This window comes from Bombus affinis, chromosome 3 (genome assembly GCF_024516045.1).
Source record: "Bombus affinis isolate iyBomAffi1 chromosome 3, iyBomAffi1.2, whole genome shotgun sequence".
Taxonomy (NCBI): domain Eukaryota; kingdom Metazoa; phylum Arthropoda; class Insecta; order Hymenoptera; family Apidae; genus Bombus; species Bombus affinis.
Genome location: NC_066346.1, coordinates 4,697,018 through 4,720,651, shown reverse-complemented (window position 1 = coordinate 4,720,651; position 23,634 = coordinate 4,697,018). Strand labels below are relative to the sequence as shown.

The 23,634-nt window shown below is 39.1% G+C and overlaps 1 protein-coding gene across 7 annotated transcripts in view; it reads right to left on the bottom strand.

Annotated features, from left to right (window-relative positions):
• Positions 1 to 23,634, bottom strand: part of LOC126913996 (glutamate receptor ionotropic, kainate 2-like) — a 113,678-nt gene that overhangs the window by 73,634 nt on the left and 16,410 nt on the right. For all 7 annotated transcript variants that reach the window (XM_050717351.1, XM_050717353.1, XM_050717352.1 and 4 more), the window contains exon 3: positions 4,585 to 4,746. In XM_050717351.1, coding sequence (XP_050573308.1) covers positions 4,585 to 4,746 — 162 coding nt within the window. The remainder of the gene's footprint in view (positions 1 to 4,584; positions 4,747 to 23,634) is intronic.

Sequence of the window (23,634 nt, the reverse complement as noted above, 5' to 3'; positions counted from 1 at the left end):
GCATTTTTTATGATGTCTAAGTTAAGTTTGCTGATAAAAGGAAAGGAACAAAATCCAAAGAAAAACGATACTATAGTCGTCTGTTCGTTCCCTGTGGTTTGCGTTACGATAAAAGAGCAACATTCCGGTAACGTGAGAAAACGGAAAGCTTTTTTCTTCTAAAATCTAAAATCTAAAATTTTTGGTAAACATGCCACGAATTACGAGTTACAGAAAAGATTGAAACTAAAAATCGTCGTTAAACAAAATGACGTTGTTAAAGTATAAAATTCACTGATCTGTTCTCGATACTGTATCTTTCACACCCTTTGTTTAATATCGTACGAACTTATATTAATCTGAAGCTAAAAGTGTTGAAATCTAGGAATCGTTCACTGAACTATAGGATTCAGGTGTTGATTTTCGATTAACCAGTATATATAGAGAATTACGAAGCGGAATAGCATCGGCGATAGCACGATTCCGCCGCGACAGGGTCGCAGATGCTGTTCAGAGCGAAGCTTAAATCGCGAAAAGAGCAGCGGCTGCACGAACGTCGTTGACCCGGCTTTGAAATACGATCGCCAAATCCGCTCGGTTTAATCCCAGCCTCAAACCTTTGAGAGTAGCCGTAGGCTCCATTATTTGCAGATTTCGCGGTGGCGCGACTGCTAGCTTCCGGTCGTGAAATGCCTCTGCCTCGAACCAACGAGAGAACAGTCGAAGCTATATTTTTCACGAAGAAACAAAACAGAAGAAAAGCTAATTACTCGACTGTTTCAACGTTAAAGAAAGGAAAAAATATGTTCTTCATTTAAGCGGTGGTTTAACAGAGATTACTAATGTTTATAAGATTCTACATACGGCTATGCTCGTTGTTGACTTGTGTCGAGCTTTGCGGCATATTTGCCGACTAATATATCGACTAATTAAAACCTTCTCGGGGGACCATTTCACACAAGAGGAAAAGTACTAAATGTTACTGTTCGACTGATTTATTTACGCTAGATTCGCAGTTGTTTCGAGGTTGACCTAGCTTCCGCGAGGGCTGACTGACAACAACAGCGAAAATTTAAAAGCGATGGTTTCACACTTCCATTCCATTTCGTCTTTAGCGCTTTTTTTTTTAAATGAGCGTGCGAACGTGACCGGGGAACATTGGCAACCGTACGGGATCTTTCCTACAGGCGCTGTCAACTTGTGTGTGGATGAATTACCGACAAGATATAATCTTGTAAAGTAAGGTAACGCTCCCGGTACAAGTTTAAATGAAAGATAATTAACGTACTTTCCGGGGTGACTGTATATGACTCTTGGAAAATGTGCCTGGGCTTGTAGCACATCTGTTTAGTATCGAGCGTAAAACGTCTTGCGAAAAGAAAGAGAAAGTGAAAGTTAAAAAATATGCCTTTGCAATATACCAGAGCTCCTCAAAGAGGAAATTACATGCGCGCCAGAAACTCAGTTCTCCACGGCATATTTATAAGACACTATAGATGCGCATAAGTTACGTAAAATGGTTCACGGTCGAGTTTCTCTTAGAAGAAGATGCAAATATACATGTTCACGGCCGAGAAGGCTCCGTGCGGAAGATTGAAGATTGAGAAGCAACCATGGAGGGTCTTTATTCGTGCAAGGCATCGAGAACAGAGACTTCAAGAGATGCTCTCGAACACGTGACAAGACGTGACGTTGTACCGAGTCCCGCTTTCTTCTGCTCTATCCAACCGTTCATTGTACCACGTTCGTTACCATTCGTCTGTATACGTAACTTCCTCTTCGTATCAAAATCTAATTGTGCGTTTACAATCTGACAACTTATTTCAAGAAAAGATACTCGTCTCTTGTAAAATGTGAAATGGTCCTATCTAACCCCATTGTCAAAATGTTTCTTATTAATTTATCTTATTCGAGATTTGTCGGTAAGTCAAGCTAGCAACCTTGTGCCTTTTTTTTATTAGAATCCTTCTGTTAGGTCCTTTAAATTTCTTCTTTGGAACAATATTTTCCTCGTAACGCAAAATCTTAAATATTGAAATATTAGAGGCCAGATAAGAAGTTGTATATCGAAATAAGACTAGTACTCGTTTCAATAAAAATTCCTCCAGTGTGGGAGAACAGCTATAGTAGTATTAGTACATAGCCAGCAGATTTCTCTTTCTTAAATCGATTGATTTGTTGAATCTCCTTCTAACGGTATTCGTTTCTTACAATAATCATCAATTTCACGCGTATTCCTCGAGCTACTTGAAATTCGTTGTACGAGGCTCGATTTTCCGTAATTTTCTAATAACACCGCCACCGAGGCACAACAATCGAATAGACCAGCGAATTCGACTCGTCCTCAGTGCGAAGTGTATCGGTTCTGCTACCGATAACCGGTCACCGTTTACCGGCACGTATGCACATAACCGTAAAAACATAAAAACGCCCACGGCCAGGAGCAGATAACGCTTTACGCGAAACAAACGGTTCTACAAGCTTCATCTCGGCGGCAGGTGTGCGCATTTGCATGCATACAACCGTGGCCGTAGCAGGTCGGCGCAGCGTTGTTCGCTTGTTCTCGAGAGCCTTACAAGCGGTTTTGTGGAAACCCGTATCTCCAGGCCTGTCTTTAGCGATACCAAGCTCGAAGTGATGTCGTTTAAAAGAGGCGGATGAAACGATAAAAGACCTCGTAAGCGGAAGAGCTCGAACCCGGTGAATGGAAAACCAACTGTCGGGGGAATCTTCGAGCAGTAACTTCGAATATGACACCGTTTCGTTTCGACAGATTTCTCACGTGAGAAGGTTTTAACCTCGATACCGTTTCCAATGATGTTCGCATTTCGTATTAAGTTAAAGAGAATATGTGTTTATCGTAATCGAAAACAGATTGGTGATGGCGATTTCGTAAAGTTACTGGAAAGGAGGAATTTTGTAAGAGGGCTCATTGTCGGCAGTAAAGAAAGACTCATAAACCTGGGTGAATAGGAAATCAACTGTCGAACAATAACTCACCGAGCATGGCACTGTTTCGCTTGGAAATTTGGATAAGAAAATTATATTTTCATCGTCATCGAAAACAGACTGATGATATGACAGTGCCGAAGGTATTTCGTGATGTTGCCAAAGTTGAAAGGTGATTAGAATCTATGATGCTGAAAGAGGGCTTCCACAACAGTCATTGTCGACGTCGAAAGAAAAGTCACGGCTATTGTGGAACAAGCGTTCGCTGGCTTGTGGCCATGGACCAACTAGTACTTTGTACAGATAATCCGTGTGTTAGATTTTCTGGTTGATTGAAGAAGTGCGGAATTGCTTTGTCAACGATTTTAGCGAATCTGTAATACAGAAACAGCTAATGTTTCTATATTGCATCTCACGTTTTTCATTTTTCACATTCCAAAATTCAATTTTTAAGAAACAAGAGGGAAAACACACAGAATACTAATCAATGGTTACTATTTTGCTACACAAAATCAGAATGAAATAATTCGACTAGAGTGAAATCGAGTCAATAGTGGATAGGATACGTTGAGTACATCGATCTGGAACTTGATCCATCTGTTTGCTGCACGGGACGGTAGACGATTTAGTAGAAAGAAAAAGAGTAAATCCACTGATCTGATTTTCTACAGAGACTACATTTACGTGGGACACGTAGCGCGATGAAAACGGCACAGCTGACGGATTACCCGGTAAATACTAAATTTCACCGTGGATTTTCCAACGACGGAATGCCCCTTTTATTTGATCTATCACGTTTGATACCCTGATTTATTGATACCTTGATATTTATCAGTGCAACAAAGTCACAGATAATATCTTCTTCCTGGAAAAGACTAGACTCAGAGGATGTAAATCCGATGACATCGTAAACCAAGACTGAATAGATGCATGCGCCGACGTAATAATTACGCGAAATGGGGCTATGTATCTTACAATTCCTTTTTACTGCTATGCTCCAGCGTGATTTCGCCTTTGATTTTTATTACATGAATCGCAATCAGAAAAAAGTTAAATAGTTGAAAAAGATAAAGTTTTTTTTAAAAGATACATCGCTCTATAAAATATACTGCAAAATTAATTATCGATAATGTAAATTTTCCAGTCGATAAGAATAAAATAACTTGCATGCAACGTTAATAACGACGCCACGACCAAAGCTATTACCTTTGGTCAACTTATTATAACGCCGTGGTGATAAATTTTCCTGAAGGCATCGGCTTACGCTTGGAAACAATTTTCACGTTGCCTTTAATATCTCTTCCTATCCATTCCTCCGGCGTTTTGAATTTTGTCGTCCTTAAGTAACGAGATACAAAGCAATGCCGACGAGTAGGAGGATCAACGTGGCAGTGGATATTAAATTTTACTATGGAAAAATGTATACTACAAATTGAATAAGATAATCCATAATGGGCAGAGCATTTCAACGAAAAATGACATGCCGTTTTATTTCACATCTTGAAATATTCTAATTACTTTCAAAGTAATTACTTACTAATGAATTACAAAGAAACACAAGTACACATTACTCTATGGCTTAGAAACTTACAATTTAGAAATCAGAATTCATACACGTATCGATGTAAAAAGATATTTAATCGATGGATCACTTACCCTTTTTCGACGCGTGGAAGGAGTCATCTTTTGGCACGTATTGTATATCGTACTCCAGCGTCGTCTTCGGCAGGATAAGCCTTTCCTTGTTGATCTTGTACACGGCATACTTGAAGGCCAACTCTGTACTGCTATCCTTTTGGTCATGAGTGAATATAGCACCTGGAAATCAATCGACGTTCAATGTGTCAGACACGATCGGCCAGAGCAGAGTGGTTCGTTAAATATCGATTTCGCCACGGTGGGCGGAATTCGCGATCAAGATTCACCTTTCCATGCCAATATACTTAGAAACTGCTGACCCTGCTATTCTTTTCGTGCGAAGGACAAGTGTCCTCCTATTATATCGGCAAACCGATCTATTACGTCTCCTATTAAATCCCACAAAATAATCCTAATTAATTATCAAAATATATCTTTTGTCCTTTTCCCCGACATATACTTTAAACCATAGCGCAATAATTATTAAATCACATCATTTTTTATAGCGCGATAAAGTGATAAAAGCGGTTTTGGATGGCTCGACACGGGCAATTTGCATCCTGAGAGTCCATCGTACGCCTAACAGCGAATTCTTCGAGTTCTCTTGCGAACCGAGAGGCGAAGCAAACTCGTTTACTAATTGCTGATCGATGCTTCGAAACTAAGAGGGGCCGCATGTAGGACCATGTCAAGGGCCAGCAACATGTATATAAATGCACCGTGCATATTGGTTACAGCTAGGAAGTTTCGTTTAAAAGTCTGGTAGCTAGTACGAAGGATTTAACCCGGCTCTGCATCTGATACCATTCGTACTTTGAGTGAAATTAACGCTGCTTCTTGTCGAGGAAGAAAATGTCTCGTGCTATCCAGGGCTGTAATAAAACTTACTCGTTGAGATGTTTCTCTCTCTGCGTACGAAAGTCGATTCTCTTGTTCGTAAACCTGATCAAACGGTGAACAAAGGCATCTCGCCTAAAGCGGCTATGCCTCCATGAAATGAAAACAAGATTTCGAGGAGTACAATCGTGACGAGACATCCCGGAAAGTTTTATTTCTCTATAGTCAACACACTCGCAGAGAAATCGAACGACTACAGTCAGCCTTCAGCTTTGTCGGTGTCCCTTGGACAAGAAAATCCAATTGAGATTTCCAATTTTCTTTTTCTTAGCAAATAACACGAAAGAACCGTAATCTAGAGAAATTCAAATAGTATGTACCGAAAAAACACATCGGGCGTAAAGTAAAACACTATCCTCCATGTATCTTCATTTCACGAACAATTTCCACCAAATCCACCCTTTTCCCGTTACTTCGAATCGCTCGTCCCTTACGAGTGTTATTTATAGGGTTTCAAGAATCCAGGTCGCTACTATCCATCTCCGTTTCATTCTTTTGCATAATTAATTAGAAGAAACGCGAGTATTAATCGGCAGCCGCGCAAGGACGGTAGGCGAGATACTGTCCTCTTGTCGTTGAAAAATCGCCGCGTCCAGTGCAACGGGGAGTTATCAATTTCCTCAAGGAAGGAAACTCCTCCAGGGGCGTTGCTATCTGCAATCCGGACGTTTACGGTTGCGACAGGCGAGACCAAGGTAATAGAAACGTCGCCGCTTTCGTGTCAACGTGTGGCTTTGCTATCAACGAGCAGCTCATTCATCGCTTTTAGTCGCTAATTGATCCAACTATTAACCGTGTATGGCAAATAACCGGCAGTTCTGGGTCAGGACCGTTTTAAAAATCACCCTTTTTAACTCCGACCATACTTGCCTCTAGCTAAAGTACATAACCGGAGGGAAATTTCGAGCGAACTATGAATAGTTAAAAAGACTATCAAATGTCGTTCGGTAGTCTTAACCCGAGAAGTGGAAAAGCTTCTATTTCTGGATATTTTTATGCCGAGTTTTATTCCAGACTAAGTTCAGATCTGAAAGAGGATGACCTCTATAAAAAATCGAGGCCATCTTCGAGATTGTAAGAGATACTTTTCCTTCGAGCACTCACGTAGCACGTTTCCTTTAGAATTTTCTTCAACTCGAAAGCTTCAACCATCTTTGTATGGTCATTGAATGGTGAACGCCTTCGAGCTACGCTTGGGGTTAATTTGATGCAAAGATAGCGATATTGGAAGTATCTTTAGCCAAAAGATTCTGTTAAATGTCAGAACTCTGATCTTTGTCTTTCCTTTAAACGATATCCGTTGCTTTGAAACACGAGGATCGGAGTATTCTCTCCTGTCCTCGACACCTTTTCCTCCCTTAGAAATTCTAGCGTATGTGTTTGGTACAAAAGCGAGCTAGGAAAAACATTCGCGAAACGTAATGGCGGTAATCCCAGGCGGAAGCGCGCGAAACAAAAATCCTACAAATCGACTAACTAGCGCGGAAGGGAAAAAACGAGTACGACCAGCTTTGCAACGCTTCTGAAACATTTTCTGGCCTTATTTTTTACTTTTTTTCTCGCCTAAACCTTTAACTCTTCCGACGCTGATGTTTTGCGTAGTTTTGTTTCGTTCGTCGCCCACCCAGCTAATCCATTTATCGGCAAATAACTCGACTCTTTCGTCGGCACGACGTTTATCCCTCGGTCTACAGCTTGTTGTGGTGTAACTGTTTTTTCGTTCGTCGACAAACGGTGATAAGTACTCGGGAGAATCGGTGAAAACGGAGACCGTTTCTTTTAGCGGTTTCTTTCGAGGCCCCGAGAGAACTATCCTCTTAACAGCTTCGTTTTATCATTCGTCGTTTAAATGTAGAGCAAAGGGCTTTTCTCGGGATAAAGATTGTTTCCTCCGGGAGTTCGTTGCAGGCGAGAGTTATTGCCACCAAGTGGAACACCTTCAGCTTCTCCGGAAAAACATCGACGTCGAACCCTCCGAGATACTCTCGATATTGAATCACCTTGATTTCTTATAGATATTAGTTTCATTTTTTGTTCGATTGGTGCGTATACAGTAGTTCACAAAAATATTCGAAGGTTTGGTTGATCGGACAATTTTTTCTCAGACTTTCCTTATATTTGTTTATTTACAATTTCATTTGATAAATCGGTAGATAGCTGCCATTCCAATGATAATGTGATAAATATAATATTTCAGCGATAAAAATAAAAAATTCAACAGTGGTGAAATACACGAAAAATGAACATCATGCGTATCGAGAATTAGTGAATAGAAATTTCAACTAAAATAATTGGTTCGTAAATGCAACTTAACGAATTACAACCAATTCTGAATTATTTTGCCTGACGAGGGAACATTTCATCTTTCGTGTAACAATTTTTCAATTCCATGTTAGGCAATACATTAGAGGACTCGATCAATTCACGAAGGATCTTGCACGTTACAGGGAAAATTCTGCATGAACTCGAGTCTATTCATGAGGCGAATCCCGCGTATCCCGCGTTAAGGATCAATTGGATGAACGTGAGTTAAAGGAACGTTGCTAATGGAACGTGATTCATTGGCGATGTATTTTATGGAACGTGTTCCATTGAATATTGGAAATATAACAGTGGTTCGGCTATACGTTTCTCGATAAATCAATCTTCAAAGGAAATGTACTCCTTCCTTTACCTATATCTCTAGAAAGAATCGAACATTACGGTGCAAAATAAACTCACTGAAAAATACTCGATGTTTCTTAACGGGCAGAAAACTTGGAGGAGTATCTCCGATTTATCGCTAAAGTTCAAGGAAGAATAAAAGAATATTAGTTTCAGAGTTCGAAATAATCGTAAAATCCTCAGCTCTTCCGTATTTCTTTTCCATCAAGTTTTTATCGAACAAACAGATTATCAATTGAAGTGAATTTAGCCGTACGTAGTCAGGCATTTACATTAATCGAGTCAATTATGCCCGAGCCTAATCTTTTTGCTATTCTAAAAGTGATCGATGATGAAAAATTCTGTAAAAATTTTGTGATACGACGAAAGATTCTGTCATTCGTACAAAACTGTTCTTTAAGTCAAATATTAGAATATTTGTTCAAGGGAAATAAAAGTTTGCGCGTGAAAAATCCACTTAGTTTGTCTATAAGAAGTTAATAAAACGAATCTCGATATAAGTACTAAGGGATAGAGTGTGTCTCGTGTTGCAGAGGTTACCGATGCTATACCACATTCATTTTCGGCGTAATCTTCGTGAATCCCACGAGCTTAGGATAACGTGGTCGGAATTTCTCCAAATTAATCTCTATTTCTACGGAATTACAACTACGATAGACGCTGCGCCGCGGCGCGCCGGAGCGCGCCAGTGTGAATGCTGCTAAGTAAATCTGAAATATCGTAAAAAACTCAGATAACTTAATAACGCGAACGCGGAATCCCGAATTTTCTCCTGTCGAAGTGCAAGATACCTAGGTACTTCGAGGAAGCTTTACAATTTAAAAATACCATATTTGTTAGATTTCGTCTTTAAATAAGATTCATGACGCGATCAAGAACGACAGCAATTTCGATGAAACGATAGCAATACAAAAATTTCGAACTTTCACATACATATTGTATATATTTGTACAGATAAATAAACTTATAAAAGTTCGAAATTTTTGTTGCAAAATAGAATGTAAAGTACCCTTGAAATATTTAAGAGCCTTTCACTTCGATATATTCTTTCAACAGATATCGACTTAATGTTGCATCTTCGAATGAAGTTTTCTTTTCTCTTCAACGATAAAGAAAAGATTTTCTTCCGATTGTTTATACAAATAGATCAAACAAGCAGTTGCAATTTCTTTCCTAATATTCCTGTATTCGGTTATATTAAAATGAAGTGAATCGAAGGAGCCTTGTCGCAGGAATTACCCAACTTTTCATTAGGATTTTCATCAAGGAACCGCTATCGCTAGAAGTTATCTTGCAAGTAAAAGAAGCTGCATAAGCCAGATGGAAGAGAAGTAAAAAAGAAACAAGTATTATATGGCACGGTTCTCCACGCAGGACAAGAATCACTTGATTTAGCATAATGCGCTAGAATGTATTAAAGAGAGTTTTAAACTTTCGCTCTTGATTCATCTCACCAATTTCGTGCCTCCGTTGAAAGAAACGCAACAATGCAGAAAATTAATCATATTTCTTCGGCAAACAACGATAATGAAGTTGAAATTTACAAAGGAAACTACGCTAAGAGAAACGCTATGCAACGTTAAAACTTTCGCGGCGTAAAATTTTACAACTTTCCTAACCCCCGTGTTTTACTTCGCGCCACTTTCAACGCCGGCAAGTAATTGCGTTTCTGGGAAACAACGATACCTCGTATCTAACTTTGATTTGACCCGGAAGAGGAAAAACGAAAGGGCAAGGGATTTTCCGTCTAAAGATAATCGAATGAAAGAACTTCATCGGAACGACGCGACGCGAAAAGCAGTGATTCGCGAATTATTTTCACGCCACCACCTGAGAATTATTTATTGAATAAAAACCTGCCTGCGGCTCATTGTTTCCATAATCTTTTTCTACTGTGTACTTAACAAGTTTACAATGCGTTCTACCAGAGGAAAGAAGAACTGCTCGAAGCAATGGCCAGACATAAATTTGGAAAGTATCTCAGCCAGGAAATAATATTTCCGCGGATAACAAATGAGATAGAGAGGCACTCGAAGAGAGACAAAAGGGAAAGAACAATGGGAATTTTCTGAAATTCAAATCGACTATCCTATTTCGTACAGAGTGTACGTCGTTATAGATAACGAGGGAATCTTGGGTAGTTCGCGATCTTTGCTTTTAGAAGGAAGCTCGAAGAATTTTTCCGTCGATGCAACGACGTACAAATCGATCAGGATTTTACCGTGCTCATAGGAGATGCATGCGGAACGCGAAAAGACTTTTACGTTAAGTTCCTCCTTATCCCTTCATACCGTACATACTCGAGATGAGCGCTACTTGCTTGTAGTTTCCAGTCGCCGATTTTATTTATCGTTTCGCTGATACAATTATTATAAATTGAATCTCGCGGTTTATGCAATTTTTCCGCAACATTAAATCTATTTTACATATTCTTCTACCCGAAAATCTCTCGTCAGTTTGTGAAAACGAATTAAAATATTCACTGAAAAATCCTTAAGAACAATATCTGTTAGAAAACACTTCTGAAATACAATTTCACAGGGATTAACGCGAATTCGGACGGCTATTCCGGTCCGATAAAAAATCTCTGATTCACGTTCGACAACGTCCATGTGGATTAAGGAGAGGGATGAGTGTGACAGCACTAACGCGCAATAATTTTCAGGATTACGGACGATCTCGATTCGAGCCGCGGTTCTCGCTACGTACACGATGAATGGGCCAGTTTTCCAGTGGACCGTGAGATCCCGCGAACTTTCCATCGTTTTGCCAGCCGGACGGCGTGCAACGCTGACGACACACTTTGCTACCGCTGTTTCCGTGCACCCTACGAACTCCTAGTCTAGCTTTCATGAATTATTACGGAGATTGTCGGACGCCCCGTGCGGCGAGCGTATCGTTGAAGCCGTGGTCCTTTTGCGGCTAACTTTGGTTAATCGGAGATTTGTTGGACAAAGAAATTCATGTGCTCTTGGTCTCTGTTCGCAACAGTTTGGTCTTTGGATATAAATAGAAGCTTCATGTTTGCAAGAAAATTGATCATCTTGAATCACAAAATGTTTGAAGTCTCTTAATTATCATAGTATACCGTAGCGTTCCTTCAGATAATCATATATAACAAGTTTTTAGTCGATCGTTTTAAGCCAACAGATATTTGAAATGTCTAAATCAATGTACAGTTTCGAGAATGAAGTGGGACATCTTAAATTTCTTAGTTGTTTCGATATACCGTGTGCCATATCCTTTCAGTTTATTAAATGTACAAATTTTTAGCAGAATTTATCACCTGTTGATTAATAATAAGCCAAGGAGTACTTGAAATTTCTCACTCAATGTGTAGTTTTGAAGTTTCGAGAACCAACTTGATCGTCATAAATTTAAAAAATTTATTAAATCCCTGAATTATAGATAATTTCGAGAATCAAGCCGATCATTTTAAACGAACAAATATTTGGCATTTCATAATTGCCATGGTAACTGGCATGGTACACCTCCACACACTCGACAAGGAATTTTTAGCAAAATTCTACGTGTTGTTCATAATCGTGAGACACAGGGGAGACTAGGAATTACACGAACGCGTCGTGTCTCCTTTTGCTTCTCTCCTCGGCATTGTGAACCTAAATTCCTATTGGCCTTCTTTCTTTGTGCCAGGATGCCGCGGCGAGCGAAAAAGAGGAAAGCCCTCGTCGCAAGCCCTCTTCACGGACGAGACTGGAATTCCATCGAGTGAAACGACCCTTGAAGAAGATAAGAACGACAGAGACGCACGAGGAATGGAGTAAGAAGAGCACAGTCGAAGGGAAAAATAGAATAGCCGAGAGAAAGGGAAAAACGCGAGACTGTCGCGTGGTCTCCGAGGTATTTCGAAAATCACTCTGTGCAACGAAACACTCTCCCCCTTACTGCTATTTCTCTCCTCGTCGCATTTTACTTCTTTCCCCTCGAGAAATGGCCGTAGAAGGAAAAAAAGAACGGAATTCGCGTGAAAGTCAGCCGGAGACACGTAGATGCGGCTAACAAGGCACAGGCGAAAATGTACGAAGAAACGAGTGGATAAGAGAACGAAGATGAGAGGCTGGATACTTGGGAAGTCGAGTGAAACTTTTCGCAGAACTTTTCCATTCGTCGGAGACATTATACCGAATGAAGTATTCCATCTTCTGGAAAGTTGCGGTATCTTCGAGCAGAGATGTGTGGATAAATGAGATTGACTGGAAAGAAGCAATATTGAGCGAGTTAGACTATGCGCACACTAGCGACAATTTGTCGCACGACAATTTTGTTGCTTACGGCATTTGTTTTTACGGACGTGCACGTATTTGGCGACACGACTGCAGGACGACCTTTTTGTTCTCAGAAGGAGAAGAAATTGCAACTTTTGATTGATGCGAGCGAGAACGACGAAATTGTCGCTAGTACGAACATAGCGGAATTGTTATGTAACTTTTATCGATCTACTCGTTCGATAATAGAAATTCCTTTTCTTTATGATGTTGAATTATCAGAAGCCAAAATTATTTTTTAATAGATCACGTATTATACTTGACAAATTGAAGCTGTGAATATTTCGAGTGTGTCAATGCCAATACGTAAATAGAGAAGAGATCACGCCGATCGACGAGGATGTACATAATTATCGAAACAGATTCGTGAATTGCGTAACCTTAATTCGAACTGATCGAAACCATAGTGGTGTGAATTGTCAGCGGTTGATTTCTGCGTTTGAATACCCATGGTATAGCTTTGTTGTTCAACAAACTCGACGTGGCTTTTGGCGATATACGAACGATAATGCGAGTCATTAAAGCGAACCGCCATCCTCTTTCCCCAATTAACCCGATTTTCCCGTCTTTCGCCAATGGCCTATTTGTTGTTCGTTGTCTCCCAGATCACTGAATTTACCGCAGTATATCGATAACGGGTTAACTAAATATCATCGTATTTACCCGACCGAGAGTAATGTTTAACGACGTGACTGACGCTTTGTTATCGATATTTAATGTTATTAAGTTACGTGATAATCTGTGTCGCATTTCTTCGAAAGAGTATTAAGGATTGTCATTTTGTGTAAGATCAATTTAATCAACATTGTACTCTTTCTAAATAAATCACATAAGTAACTTAAAATTTCGTAACATCCAAATTTTGGATCTCAATATCCGATTGTCAATTTTTTCAACGAATGTTAACTAATGAAATCTTGATATCCCCAATGTTTCATCGCCAATGTATTCACCATTATTCATTAATTAACTCTTGAAATATCTCAATATCTCTCCCTTTTGGGCATAAAAAAATCTGTGTTCCACAAAAACGATAATCAATCCTCAAAGATAAAAGACGGAATGTGGCGCATGGTTAGCCCCTAATGGCGGCAAATTCGAGGCGGCGCGGTAGATATAAACTCGAAAGGGATTGCCACGACGCGATGGCGTAAATACACATAGCATCCCTTCAAGTTGGTCCAGTGGAAGGCTGCAAGAACGAAATTCGGAGCAGCGGTAATTAATGGCCGGCTAGCGGGTGATTAATAGTTTGCGCGGTCTGCATCGTAGCCGACGCGTCGTAGTTCATCGTCGAGCATGACGAAGAGCGTCTCTTCTCGCCGCGATGCTCGCAGAGTTATTAAACTAATGCGACTCGTTAGCGGTTTCGTCATGCCCCACCGGTCATCGAGCAAATTTCCACGTGGAAAATTCGGCTGTTCGAGAACGAGAGTGTTCGACTTACTATTAAGGCAATATGCAGGTAGCTTAAGCCGGCTTATGACACGGACGCGATTTTCCTTTTGCTTTTTTTAAGCTTTAATCTTTCTATAGAAGTTCTAGTTTCGTTTACAGCCAGGAGATCTCTAATTTTTTAGAATTTTAACGGTGAATTCGACGGGTTTTCGTGCGCCTCGGTAACGATCAACGCATCATAAACTCGCAAAAACTCGAATACACGCGTCGAGGTTGCTCTCGTTCACGCGCTCGTGTCATTTTTCACCGAGAAATGAGCCTCTTTGTACTTCAAAACTCGCTGAAATTTCGCAGCTGGGGTTTTCGATTTTCGGCAGCGTTGGGAAATCGAGGTGGTCAATGGAAATTGATTCGCCTGGGAGATTCACTGAAAATGGGCTGGGAAAGATTTAGATCGAACGCTTGCAGGGATGCACGTGGCGATTTTAATCAAAGATTACATTTTTTTCGACAGAGCGCTGCATTCTCTGTGCTGGTCTCTCTTATTCACTCTGTCTATTCCCTTTACCGGGGTCATGAATATTAAAAAATGAAAAAATCCGGGCGAAATTGAATTTTTCCCGCCACCAACGCCTATGTCCTGATAACGCTGATACGCTTTCAGTGTTAAACATTTATCGGTCTGGTGTCGAATACGACCGCGATTTATTTTTAAGTATCATTCAAATGCCGTGTTTCATTGTGGTAAGCGCTGGTTTTATAGTCGATAGGCAGTATTTCTCCTCTTATGCCCGCGGATGTATTTATAGAGCAACTAGGAATTGTTTCAAGGATAAATTTTCGCTCGTATTACTCTCGAATAATGGAAATATGTTAATGCACTGCTGTAGTAAAAATCGAAGCTATTGAATTTATACCATACTTTATTTATTTTACTTATTTATATTATAATTTATTATATACATATATTGAAATAATAATATGATAAATCTACTTTTGTAGCATTAATTTTTCATGAGCCAAAATATTTATATTGCACTGCAGTTATATTCTATTTATTCTTCGTTGTTGTGTATTTATCATTACGTTGAACAGGGAATAAGAATGGCTTAAGTTTGGATTATAACAAAGAATATATAAATTATTAATCATTGAAAACATAAATTAACAGTATTATACATATTAATAGTATAAACGAATGAATAAATCATAAGAAATTACAGCGGACAAATTGCTTTCTGCGATATTAACGTCGCGCGTACATATAAATATGTCTGTATATTGTCGCGAGATCTTTCGTAGAGATCGTTGTGGATATAAACTTGAAATTGCCTGAACCTAATTTACCCTGTTTTGATTTCGTATGAAAGAGATTGCGATATAACCTGCTTGAAGTTTATAATTACGTAAAGAAAATTAAATCAAATAAATGGAAAGAATTATCATATAAGCAATATTTTATAGAATCAAACAGAATTCTCGAGTATCAGAATTTCAGCTCCTCCGTTCTCCGTTTTAATATGTCCGTTATTGCAACCTATCAAGTGACTCCGTTTTGAATTTCTAAGACAAAATCTGAAAATTAGCGGTCAGTAGCATTAGTACAAAAATGATCAATACTTGCTTCATCGTGAAAATATTTACAGCGTGCTTCGTTACATTTTTTCCTACATTGTTCGCTCGAAATAATTTTGCAAATGAAAACGGGTATCGCGTTGAAAATCGAGAATGTACCTGGCGTCCGTACGTAATCGCTCGAAATTGGAGTCATTAATGCGCCTCATTGTTCCACCGTGAACAGAACGTGGCAGCAACTCTGTCACAGCCAGAAACGGGGCTGGTCGCGCGCAAAATTCGTCAACTGGTACCGCCATTAAACGTACGATCGACTTTCATTCGCACCACTGGCCACGTAATTAGTAAACGACCATTATATTTGATTGCGTTACATTCGCGCGGGCCAGCCTGTCGAGAAATGATCGCTGAACACTCGGAATTTTTATTCGATTGTAATGAGACATTGGATGAAAAATACTCTTATCGCTAATACAGAATCGGAATTAAACTACATTTTTTTGACGAAAAACTTATAAAGTAAAGCGAACGATTTCATATTTATTATAATCCACATCTTTCGATATAATATACTTTCCGGTTTACCACAATGATATATTTTATATTGAAAATCAATGTTTGAATGGTTTCAAAAGCGGCGGAACATCAAAGGGAATTTTTAATTCGATTAAATAGGGTTTTATGACAATACCACTGTAACGGGCAATAAATTCAAAGCAACGCTAAAGAATAAATATCTTGCTGGTACAATTTTTATACAACGTCCTACATTCTATATTTTTATACAACGCCTCTTTTGCAAAAATCCGTTGAATAATATCTCAAAGCAGATTTGTGTAAACGAAAAATGGCTCGGGTGAAGGCTTTACATGAATAAACGTAAATAATCGAGCGTTTACGCGGACGACGGATCCTGGAGCATTCATAAATTGCATGAAATCGGACATAAAAAAACACGCATATATTTGCCGTCGTGTCTGTCAGTCAACGTTACAGACGAAAAATTCCGTAAATTTCTCATCGCGGTGGAACAAGGCAGTATGGAATCAACGCGTGACACAAACCATCTAAATATCCCAACGTTGACCAATGATTCCCATTCGAAGATTAAAAGCAAATCGTCACCCCTCAAATAAAGCAGCAAAAAAAAAAAAAAAAAAAACAATGCAAGGCATCTAAAGAATTTGAGTCACATTCAATACGTTGAAACGAAATCACTGTGGAAATTTAAAATATCATCGATTTACCGTGGCAATATTGTCATCATTAATCACCGAAAGGTTGGACAATTCGTGTCAATCTAATAGCACCTTTCACCGCTCGAACACTCCCATCGTAATCCGATATTAAACGATCAAATTCGTCAACGTCAAACCCTTCCAGTCTGTATTGCCTCGAAATTCGTACGATCAGTTAAAAGAGCAATGAATTACACAAAATTAATAAACGCGTAGAAAAATCCCCTTTGATTGATCCACCTTCGTGAAAAATTAAATTGCTGGTACATGCGAAGAGCTGACTCGTAGGTTTCCAGCTTTATCCAGTTGTTACGAGCGGGATAAAGGAATCGATTCACAGGATTGTCAGGACGTTGTCGGTAACATTAAGATAGAAACGGTGCCGAGGTATTTGCCAGGCAATCCAATAGAGACTCAATAACCGGGGAGATGTATCTTCCGCGTTCGATCGGCCTTCTCGTTTGCCCGTCAGGCCGAGATTCAGTCAGTCGCGAGTATTCTGTACCGCAAGCTGCGCCGACTTTGAACGAATACTCATGATGCTTTCCATGAATACGAAATCAGCCTTCTCGTAAACTTTCAGTCTGTTATTCGTCCTACTGTATCTAAACGCACGGCCGAATGTAGGTTGCGTGAAGTTAGGAAGAAGAGGAAGAGGAAGATGCAGAAGCGTGGAAATTGAGTTCGCCGCCTGCTGGTTGATCGAATTTTACAAAGAAGAAGGAAATACATTTGGAACGAGTGTGCTTTTTTATCATATTGTTCGAACGAATATATCATCATGGGGGAGGGGGAAAGGGAGGAGGGAGCGAATAGTGTTGACATTTGTCAAGAGTCACGGAATGAAACAGATGGGAAAAAGATTGGAAGGTAGGTCTACAGGATTCATAGGAACACTTTCGCTTTTTGCTGGGGACTCGACGATAAATTGAAGGGGAATGGAAGAAGTCAATTTCATAGACGGGAGCAACGAAGCGTTTGAATTAATGGTCGATAATCGACGTTTCTGTTAAGGTCTTCGCAGTAACACCCCATTCCCGTAATTCATTTATAGGGACTGTCGTCCTTTCACGTGCTGTCGTAAAATCGAGCCCTTTGCCAAGATGGTTGTAATCGATTTCTCAGATGTTCGAGACCGTTTCGTGTAAAGAGAGAAAATTGCGTGCATATATAACGCGAGTCCAAGAGATCATTAAGCTTTCCGTTCTGTTTTAAGTCCTCTGTACGTAAAAACTCGACTTTTCCATTATGTTACGACATCTTCGTTTTATGTCTACGAGCGTCATCTCGTTTGAGAATTTAATAATACCATAAGATGTAGATTCGTTGTAGAAGTTTCTGGATCGAAGTTTTTCAACTTCCGCATCGGGAAGTTCTGAATCAAAATTGTATGATGGTAAGCTCGAACAAGGATTGTTGGAAAATAAGATTCCGCCTCTGAGTTTTCATATTTGTGGAGCACTTTCCTATCAGATTATACGTGCTAGGACTGCGGTAATAAAACATTCAGCCTCCAGTTTTCAACACGGACGCGATAACCGAATAAATCGATGCTATGAATAAAGGAAATTCGGCGAAGGAAACAAAGAAAATTAATTCCATTCCGCACGAATATCGAAGTTATCTGATCCAAGGAGCTTCAATTCTTCAATATTTTTGGTTCGCTGAGAGAATTTTAAGGAACCAGGCAACGAACGCGTAGGAACAAGAATTGGACTTTCATGAGGATTAATAAACACTACCTACGAATGAATTTGCAATTTGATCCTGCGTAAGGCTAGAAACATCGATCAGACAGTCTCAAACTAATACCACGATTATCACAGGCTGTAGTCAGATATTATGCAGGATGCACCTGCAAACTACCACGACGAATGTATTGAATAATGCAACAGCGTACGGAATCTAAATTGACACGACCACGGTTACGTGTAAAGATAAATGTCTCGAATGTACGAAGGTAACGGTGACGATAATGTTATTCAATTCGTAGACTGGCTTCCTCCGGAGAAGGCTGGGCTAGAATACGACCAAATTTCGCCAAGTCCCCGCGGGATTGCTTAGAGCTAACTTTTGCGTGTGATCTATAACGGCAGTGGAAATATCGTGAGAAACTTTATACTAAATCAACCACTTTTCTCGGTGGAGGAAATTTTAATATTATTGTTAATACATTTAGCACAATTTAAGGTAATCACAATTACTGTTGGGACGATAATTTCCTTATGGAAACTGTATAAATTTATTATATTATATATGTGTGTGTTTAGAATTATTATAGTTTAAAATGGACAAGTTATTATTGTTAATAATTCTAGGATTAACCGAGTCCCATACATTCTGTTTGATATATAATTTAGATCAAATACGAACGATCACGTTTTAGCGGCTATTTCCTGAACCGGTAGACATTAGCTTCGGATTTTCCCGACAACAAATGCGGTCGTTTAGCAAAATCGTTGGTGAATTAATAGCGACGTAAAGTTTAAACAAGAATCCACATTATTTTGCCGAGCTTAACTGTGTATACGAGCGACCAAGTTACCGACAGATTTGGACTAAATCCATTTGAGGAGTAATTTTAGAAGGAAGTCAAGCCGAAAATTTCCAGAGTCCGGCCATCCGTAGCCGATCGCACTTTGAAACAATTGGCCGCGATTACTCGACTTTTATTCCAATTACGCTAAGTCTGGATTAGGGCTATGGTTTATTGGATCTGAGATAATGAGGCTTAGTTTGCGTGGTTACCGTGTAACGTAGTTTCTGTATAAGGGATTTGGAAAACGGAAACAAAAGGATGGACCGACAAAATCCAGAGGTTATTGTTTTCGGGACAGCCTTATAGGATTTTCATGGGCATCCGTTGTATCACATAATCGATATTTTTAATCACTATAGTCATTGTATCTATTTTTTAAAAGAATGTTAATTTAGAGATATTTGTAAAAATTTATTTCATTAGAGGGTTGCTTAATAAGATGACGGTATAATTACTTAACACAGTTACACCACTAATAATCATAAAAATATTACCAACCAAAATGAGACAGATAAACAATATTTTATTGCAGATTCTTACCCAAACGCTATTACGTAAATTTTAAGGGAAAGAAACTGTTTATAGTCGAGTAATCGAGCTAAACAGTTGAATAAATAATAATTTCATATTTCGAATTGATTTTCGGGAAAAGTTATTGTACTTAGATTGTGAGTCGGCGACATGATCGCGAAGATCCAAACAAAGTCACGTCTTTATTGTAAATCCAACATCCACGTAGCGCTTACCAGTCGGAAAGAGGGTAGAAATCGATGGAAGCATAATTCATAGGATCAGAAAATAAAGAAGGCGCTCTACTTTCCCGAATTGCGAACAATATTCGTCGTCCAACGGCTGGAAATTAATCGTCAGTCTCTGTTCCAATCGAAGAACGCCTTTCTTCAGGCAGCATACGCGATAATTGTAATTTATTGAGGGAGACATATTAGTGCGGCAAGTTGAAAAAACTACGGACCCGAAAATGCGAACGGCATAACAGAAAGTGAACGATACCATCTCGTGAAACTATAACCCATCTTCGACGAGATGTGCGAGGGTCAACGTTCTTGGTTCGCGACTGGCAAGAATCCAATGTTATTCGATGTGTGCGATGTATCTCCCGGAAAATATTTATCGTTTCCTACCGACCTCTCAACAGGAAAAGATACCGATGAAGCGTCAAACTGTAACACGTCTCACGATATGTGTTTTTACTGATTTTATAGTAGAGTTCGCAAAATACATACAGTGTAGTTTTCATTAATGATGGAGATTGGGAAGCTATTATAGAACTTAAAGATAATTATGTCCGTGTAGTGACAATTTGACTGCTTTTTGAAGCTTTATCTCATCACTGAAGCAAAAAATCAGATGGAAGAGTTCTAGGTGTCAATGTACTTTTTATTATTTTAAAGCACCTGAAAAAGTATCGAACTGTAGAATTTTTCTTATTTCGAAAATTGACAAATGAGTTTTCTAACTTTATAGTTTGTATATATAAAATAATTATAAAATAGTTGTTATATATATACAATAAACAAAGAATGATATATAAGTGCGCCACATATCTAAACTGGATCCGTACATGTAATCAGTGAGCGACATAGTCAATGGAATTTTCATTAAGAGTGGGAATCATGTAATAGAGTTAGCAGGAATAATTGATGAATAGTTTTACCATCGCTACGATTCCGCGGCGGCGTTTCTCTAATGCTTCTATCGATTCTTCGAACCGCAACAGTTAAACAGAAATTCAATTAGGCTCTCGTCAATAAATAACTAACTTCCACTCTAACTGCTTTTACGATCTTCAATATTCTACTCTTTTTTTTCCCCTATATCGTCAAAATTCAGTTTGACCGTTTAGCCGCAAAAGAGAATCAAATTAAAGTTCAATAAACGTATAATAACAGCTAACTCGATGATCTTTCGTTTACTGAAAAATTCATTATACTGAGAAATCGAATCCACGAAGTAACCGGTGGACGAAGCAATTTAATTGCTTAGTTTAAAAAATTCAGAGGGGAAATTTCAGCCTGAGGGTCGTCAACTTTTCGCGCAAGCCAATCGTAGAGATGTTTAGCTGGGACAGAGCAATAGCTAGAAATCCGACGAGTTCAGGGGTAGTTGGCTGAAGCCCTCGAGGGTAATCGCATTATGGCTCTCGTGTATAGCTCTCATTACGTCCCCGCCGACGTTCCATCACCCCTTCCCTTTTGTCACGCTGGACGAGTCCGCTGAAACGAAGCTTCCTACGCGGAGTTGACAATTCTCTGACTTTGTACGCTCGCGTTGCTATCCCCTGACGAGATATCAGAATAGTTTTTCGGTCTCATTAAAGGCCAGTCGTCGGCCAATTATGCGCGAAATTATTTATGCGATTCGGTATTTTTGAGAAAATGAAAGAGACGAAGTCAAAGAGGATAAAGTATAACCCTATAAACGTCGTAACCGTGCTTCCTGAAACAATGCGGCTTTCCTCTTCAAATCGACCAAGAACTTTCCATCGCTTTCTGTTACGAAAGTGCTCTTTCACCTTTCTTTTCTCTATACGAGTTACTCTAATCGTACGCGTGGAAGGTACCGGGTTAGCATTAGTCGAGAAACTAGGTGACGGTCGGTGGTTGTACTATAGCTCTACTCATTGAACTTTGAAACACTAGAAGCTATGTTCTGCAAGCTTCTGCTTTAAAACTGAAAATCGACCACTGTGATTATAGTTGAGATAGGTCTCGTATACGTCGCTGTGAGCGAGTTATCTCGGTACACTGTCGCTTATATAGCACTATGAACAAAATATATTCCGTCTATATTCATCGATGGAATATCTTTCCAATATCTTGAAAAATAGAAAAAAAGCAGGATATTTTCACTAAGAAGAGCAGTATAGTCAATAAAACATGAACAGTCGACCATTTATCTCAAATTTTCTTCTGAGAAATTTCACATTCTAATAAAAGACATCCGAGACATTTCATCTATAGCATCGTACAAATAACATCGTGTTAGTGAGATATCTCGTCTCGGAAAGAGTCAAGGCGCGTTTCTATCGCATATTAGATCAATAGACCTGTAGATTAACTTGGACAATGACTATTGTTCGTGGAAATATACGAGACGGCCTTGAGCAATATTCGATCTTCGTTCAGGAACTGACTGGCATAATCATATTGGTTGGAGTCGGTAAGTTTTTTGAAATTGTTTCAGTATCTATAGCCTATACCTAGAATCTGTTGGGAACGAACTCGAACAGGGAGAGAACATCGAATTACTTCGAGAACCTTGAGAACTTCACAATCAACTCGGGTAATCTGGGAAACGAGAGGGAAAGGAGTCATCGAACTTTCAGGAGTTCGTTGTTGCTAATAGTACAGATATATAGTCCCTTGTAAATTTACAACTTATTAACTTTCCACAACTTCTTTCTGCTCTGTTTAAGTTAACCCGTTTAGATTTAAGGGATACTCAATCTCGCGTAAAACGACTAAATTAACATTCGATAACTTTTCTTTGCTCTCAATGAGTTAATCCATTACTTACCAAGTGAAATTGGTTGAAAACCAATGAAAACCAATGAAACCAATGAAAACCAAGTGAAAGTTGTTTTGTCTAGGTATAAAATACGTATTAGAATAATAGATCACTATAGAAGTCAACTATAAATTCGAGAAACAAGAAGTGGTAGAATTTAAAAAAAGAAATTTATCATGGTTTTGTTAAAGTCGAGGTTAAAGAGAATCATCACGGTACTGTAAAACACTTGAATATCTTGAAACTTCATAATATTATAATACTTAAGTGGAAGAAATAATAACGAAACTTGGAACTTCATTTCATTTATTAAAATATGCAAACTTAATGAATTTTATTCATATTTTTAAATTTAATGGAACTTTATCGATATAGTTATGGAATCTTTTATCTTTAATATGGAAGATCGTGAAGAAGCTGTGACATGGTGTAGACGTGTAATTCTGTACGAATTTGTGATAATGCCATTATCTGACACGGGATTAACCAGCTATCGGTATTCACTGCCACGCGTTGGGGATATGTACATCGATCTAGCCAAGGTGCATTCTGCATACAGGCTGTTCCGTTATTATCGTCGTTAACACGCTGATAAGCGGCGCAAGCGTTCAATGCTCCTCTCCTGAGAAGTTACCTAATAGCCTGGCGGATTGACTTTGGACAATGGCAATTGTTTCTCCAAGTACCCGAGGCTTGTTCAATTGTTCCATCCATGAATCTTCGTGGCAAATAGAAGAAGGACTATGAAATACAACTTCGTCTTAGAACAATGAGAAAAGAAGGCAGCGGTCGAAAAAAGTAGATTAGAGCGTTAAATCGATCCTTAAACGATGAAAACATTATCCTATCTTAAAATTTTATGGAGGATAGCAGATGTTTGTTGCATAGCTTTTTCAAAATAATGGGGGAAAATGAAGACACGCCAGCGGAGGACGTTATCGTA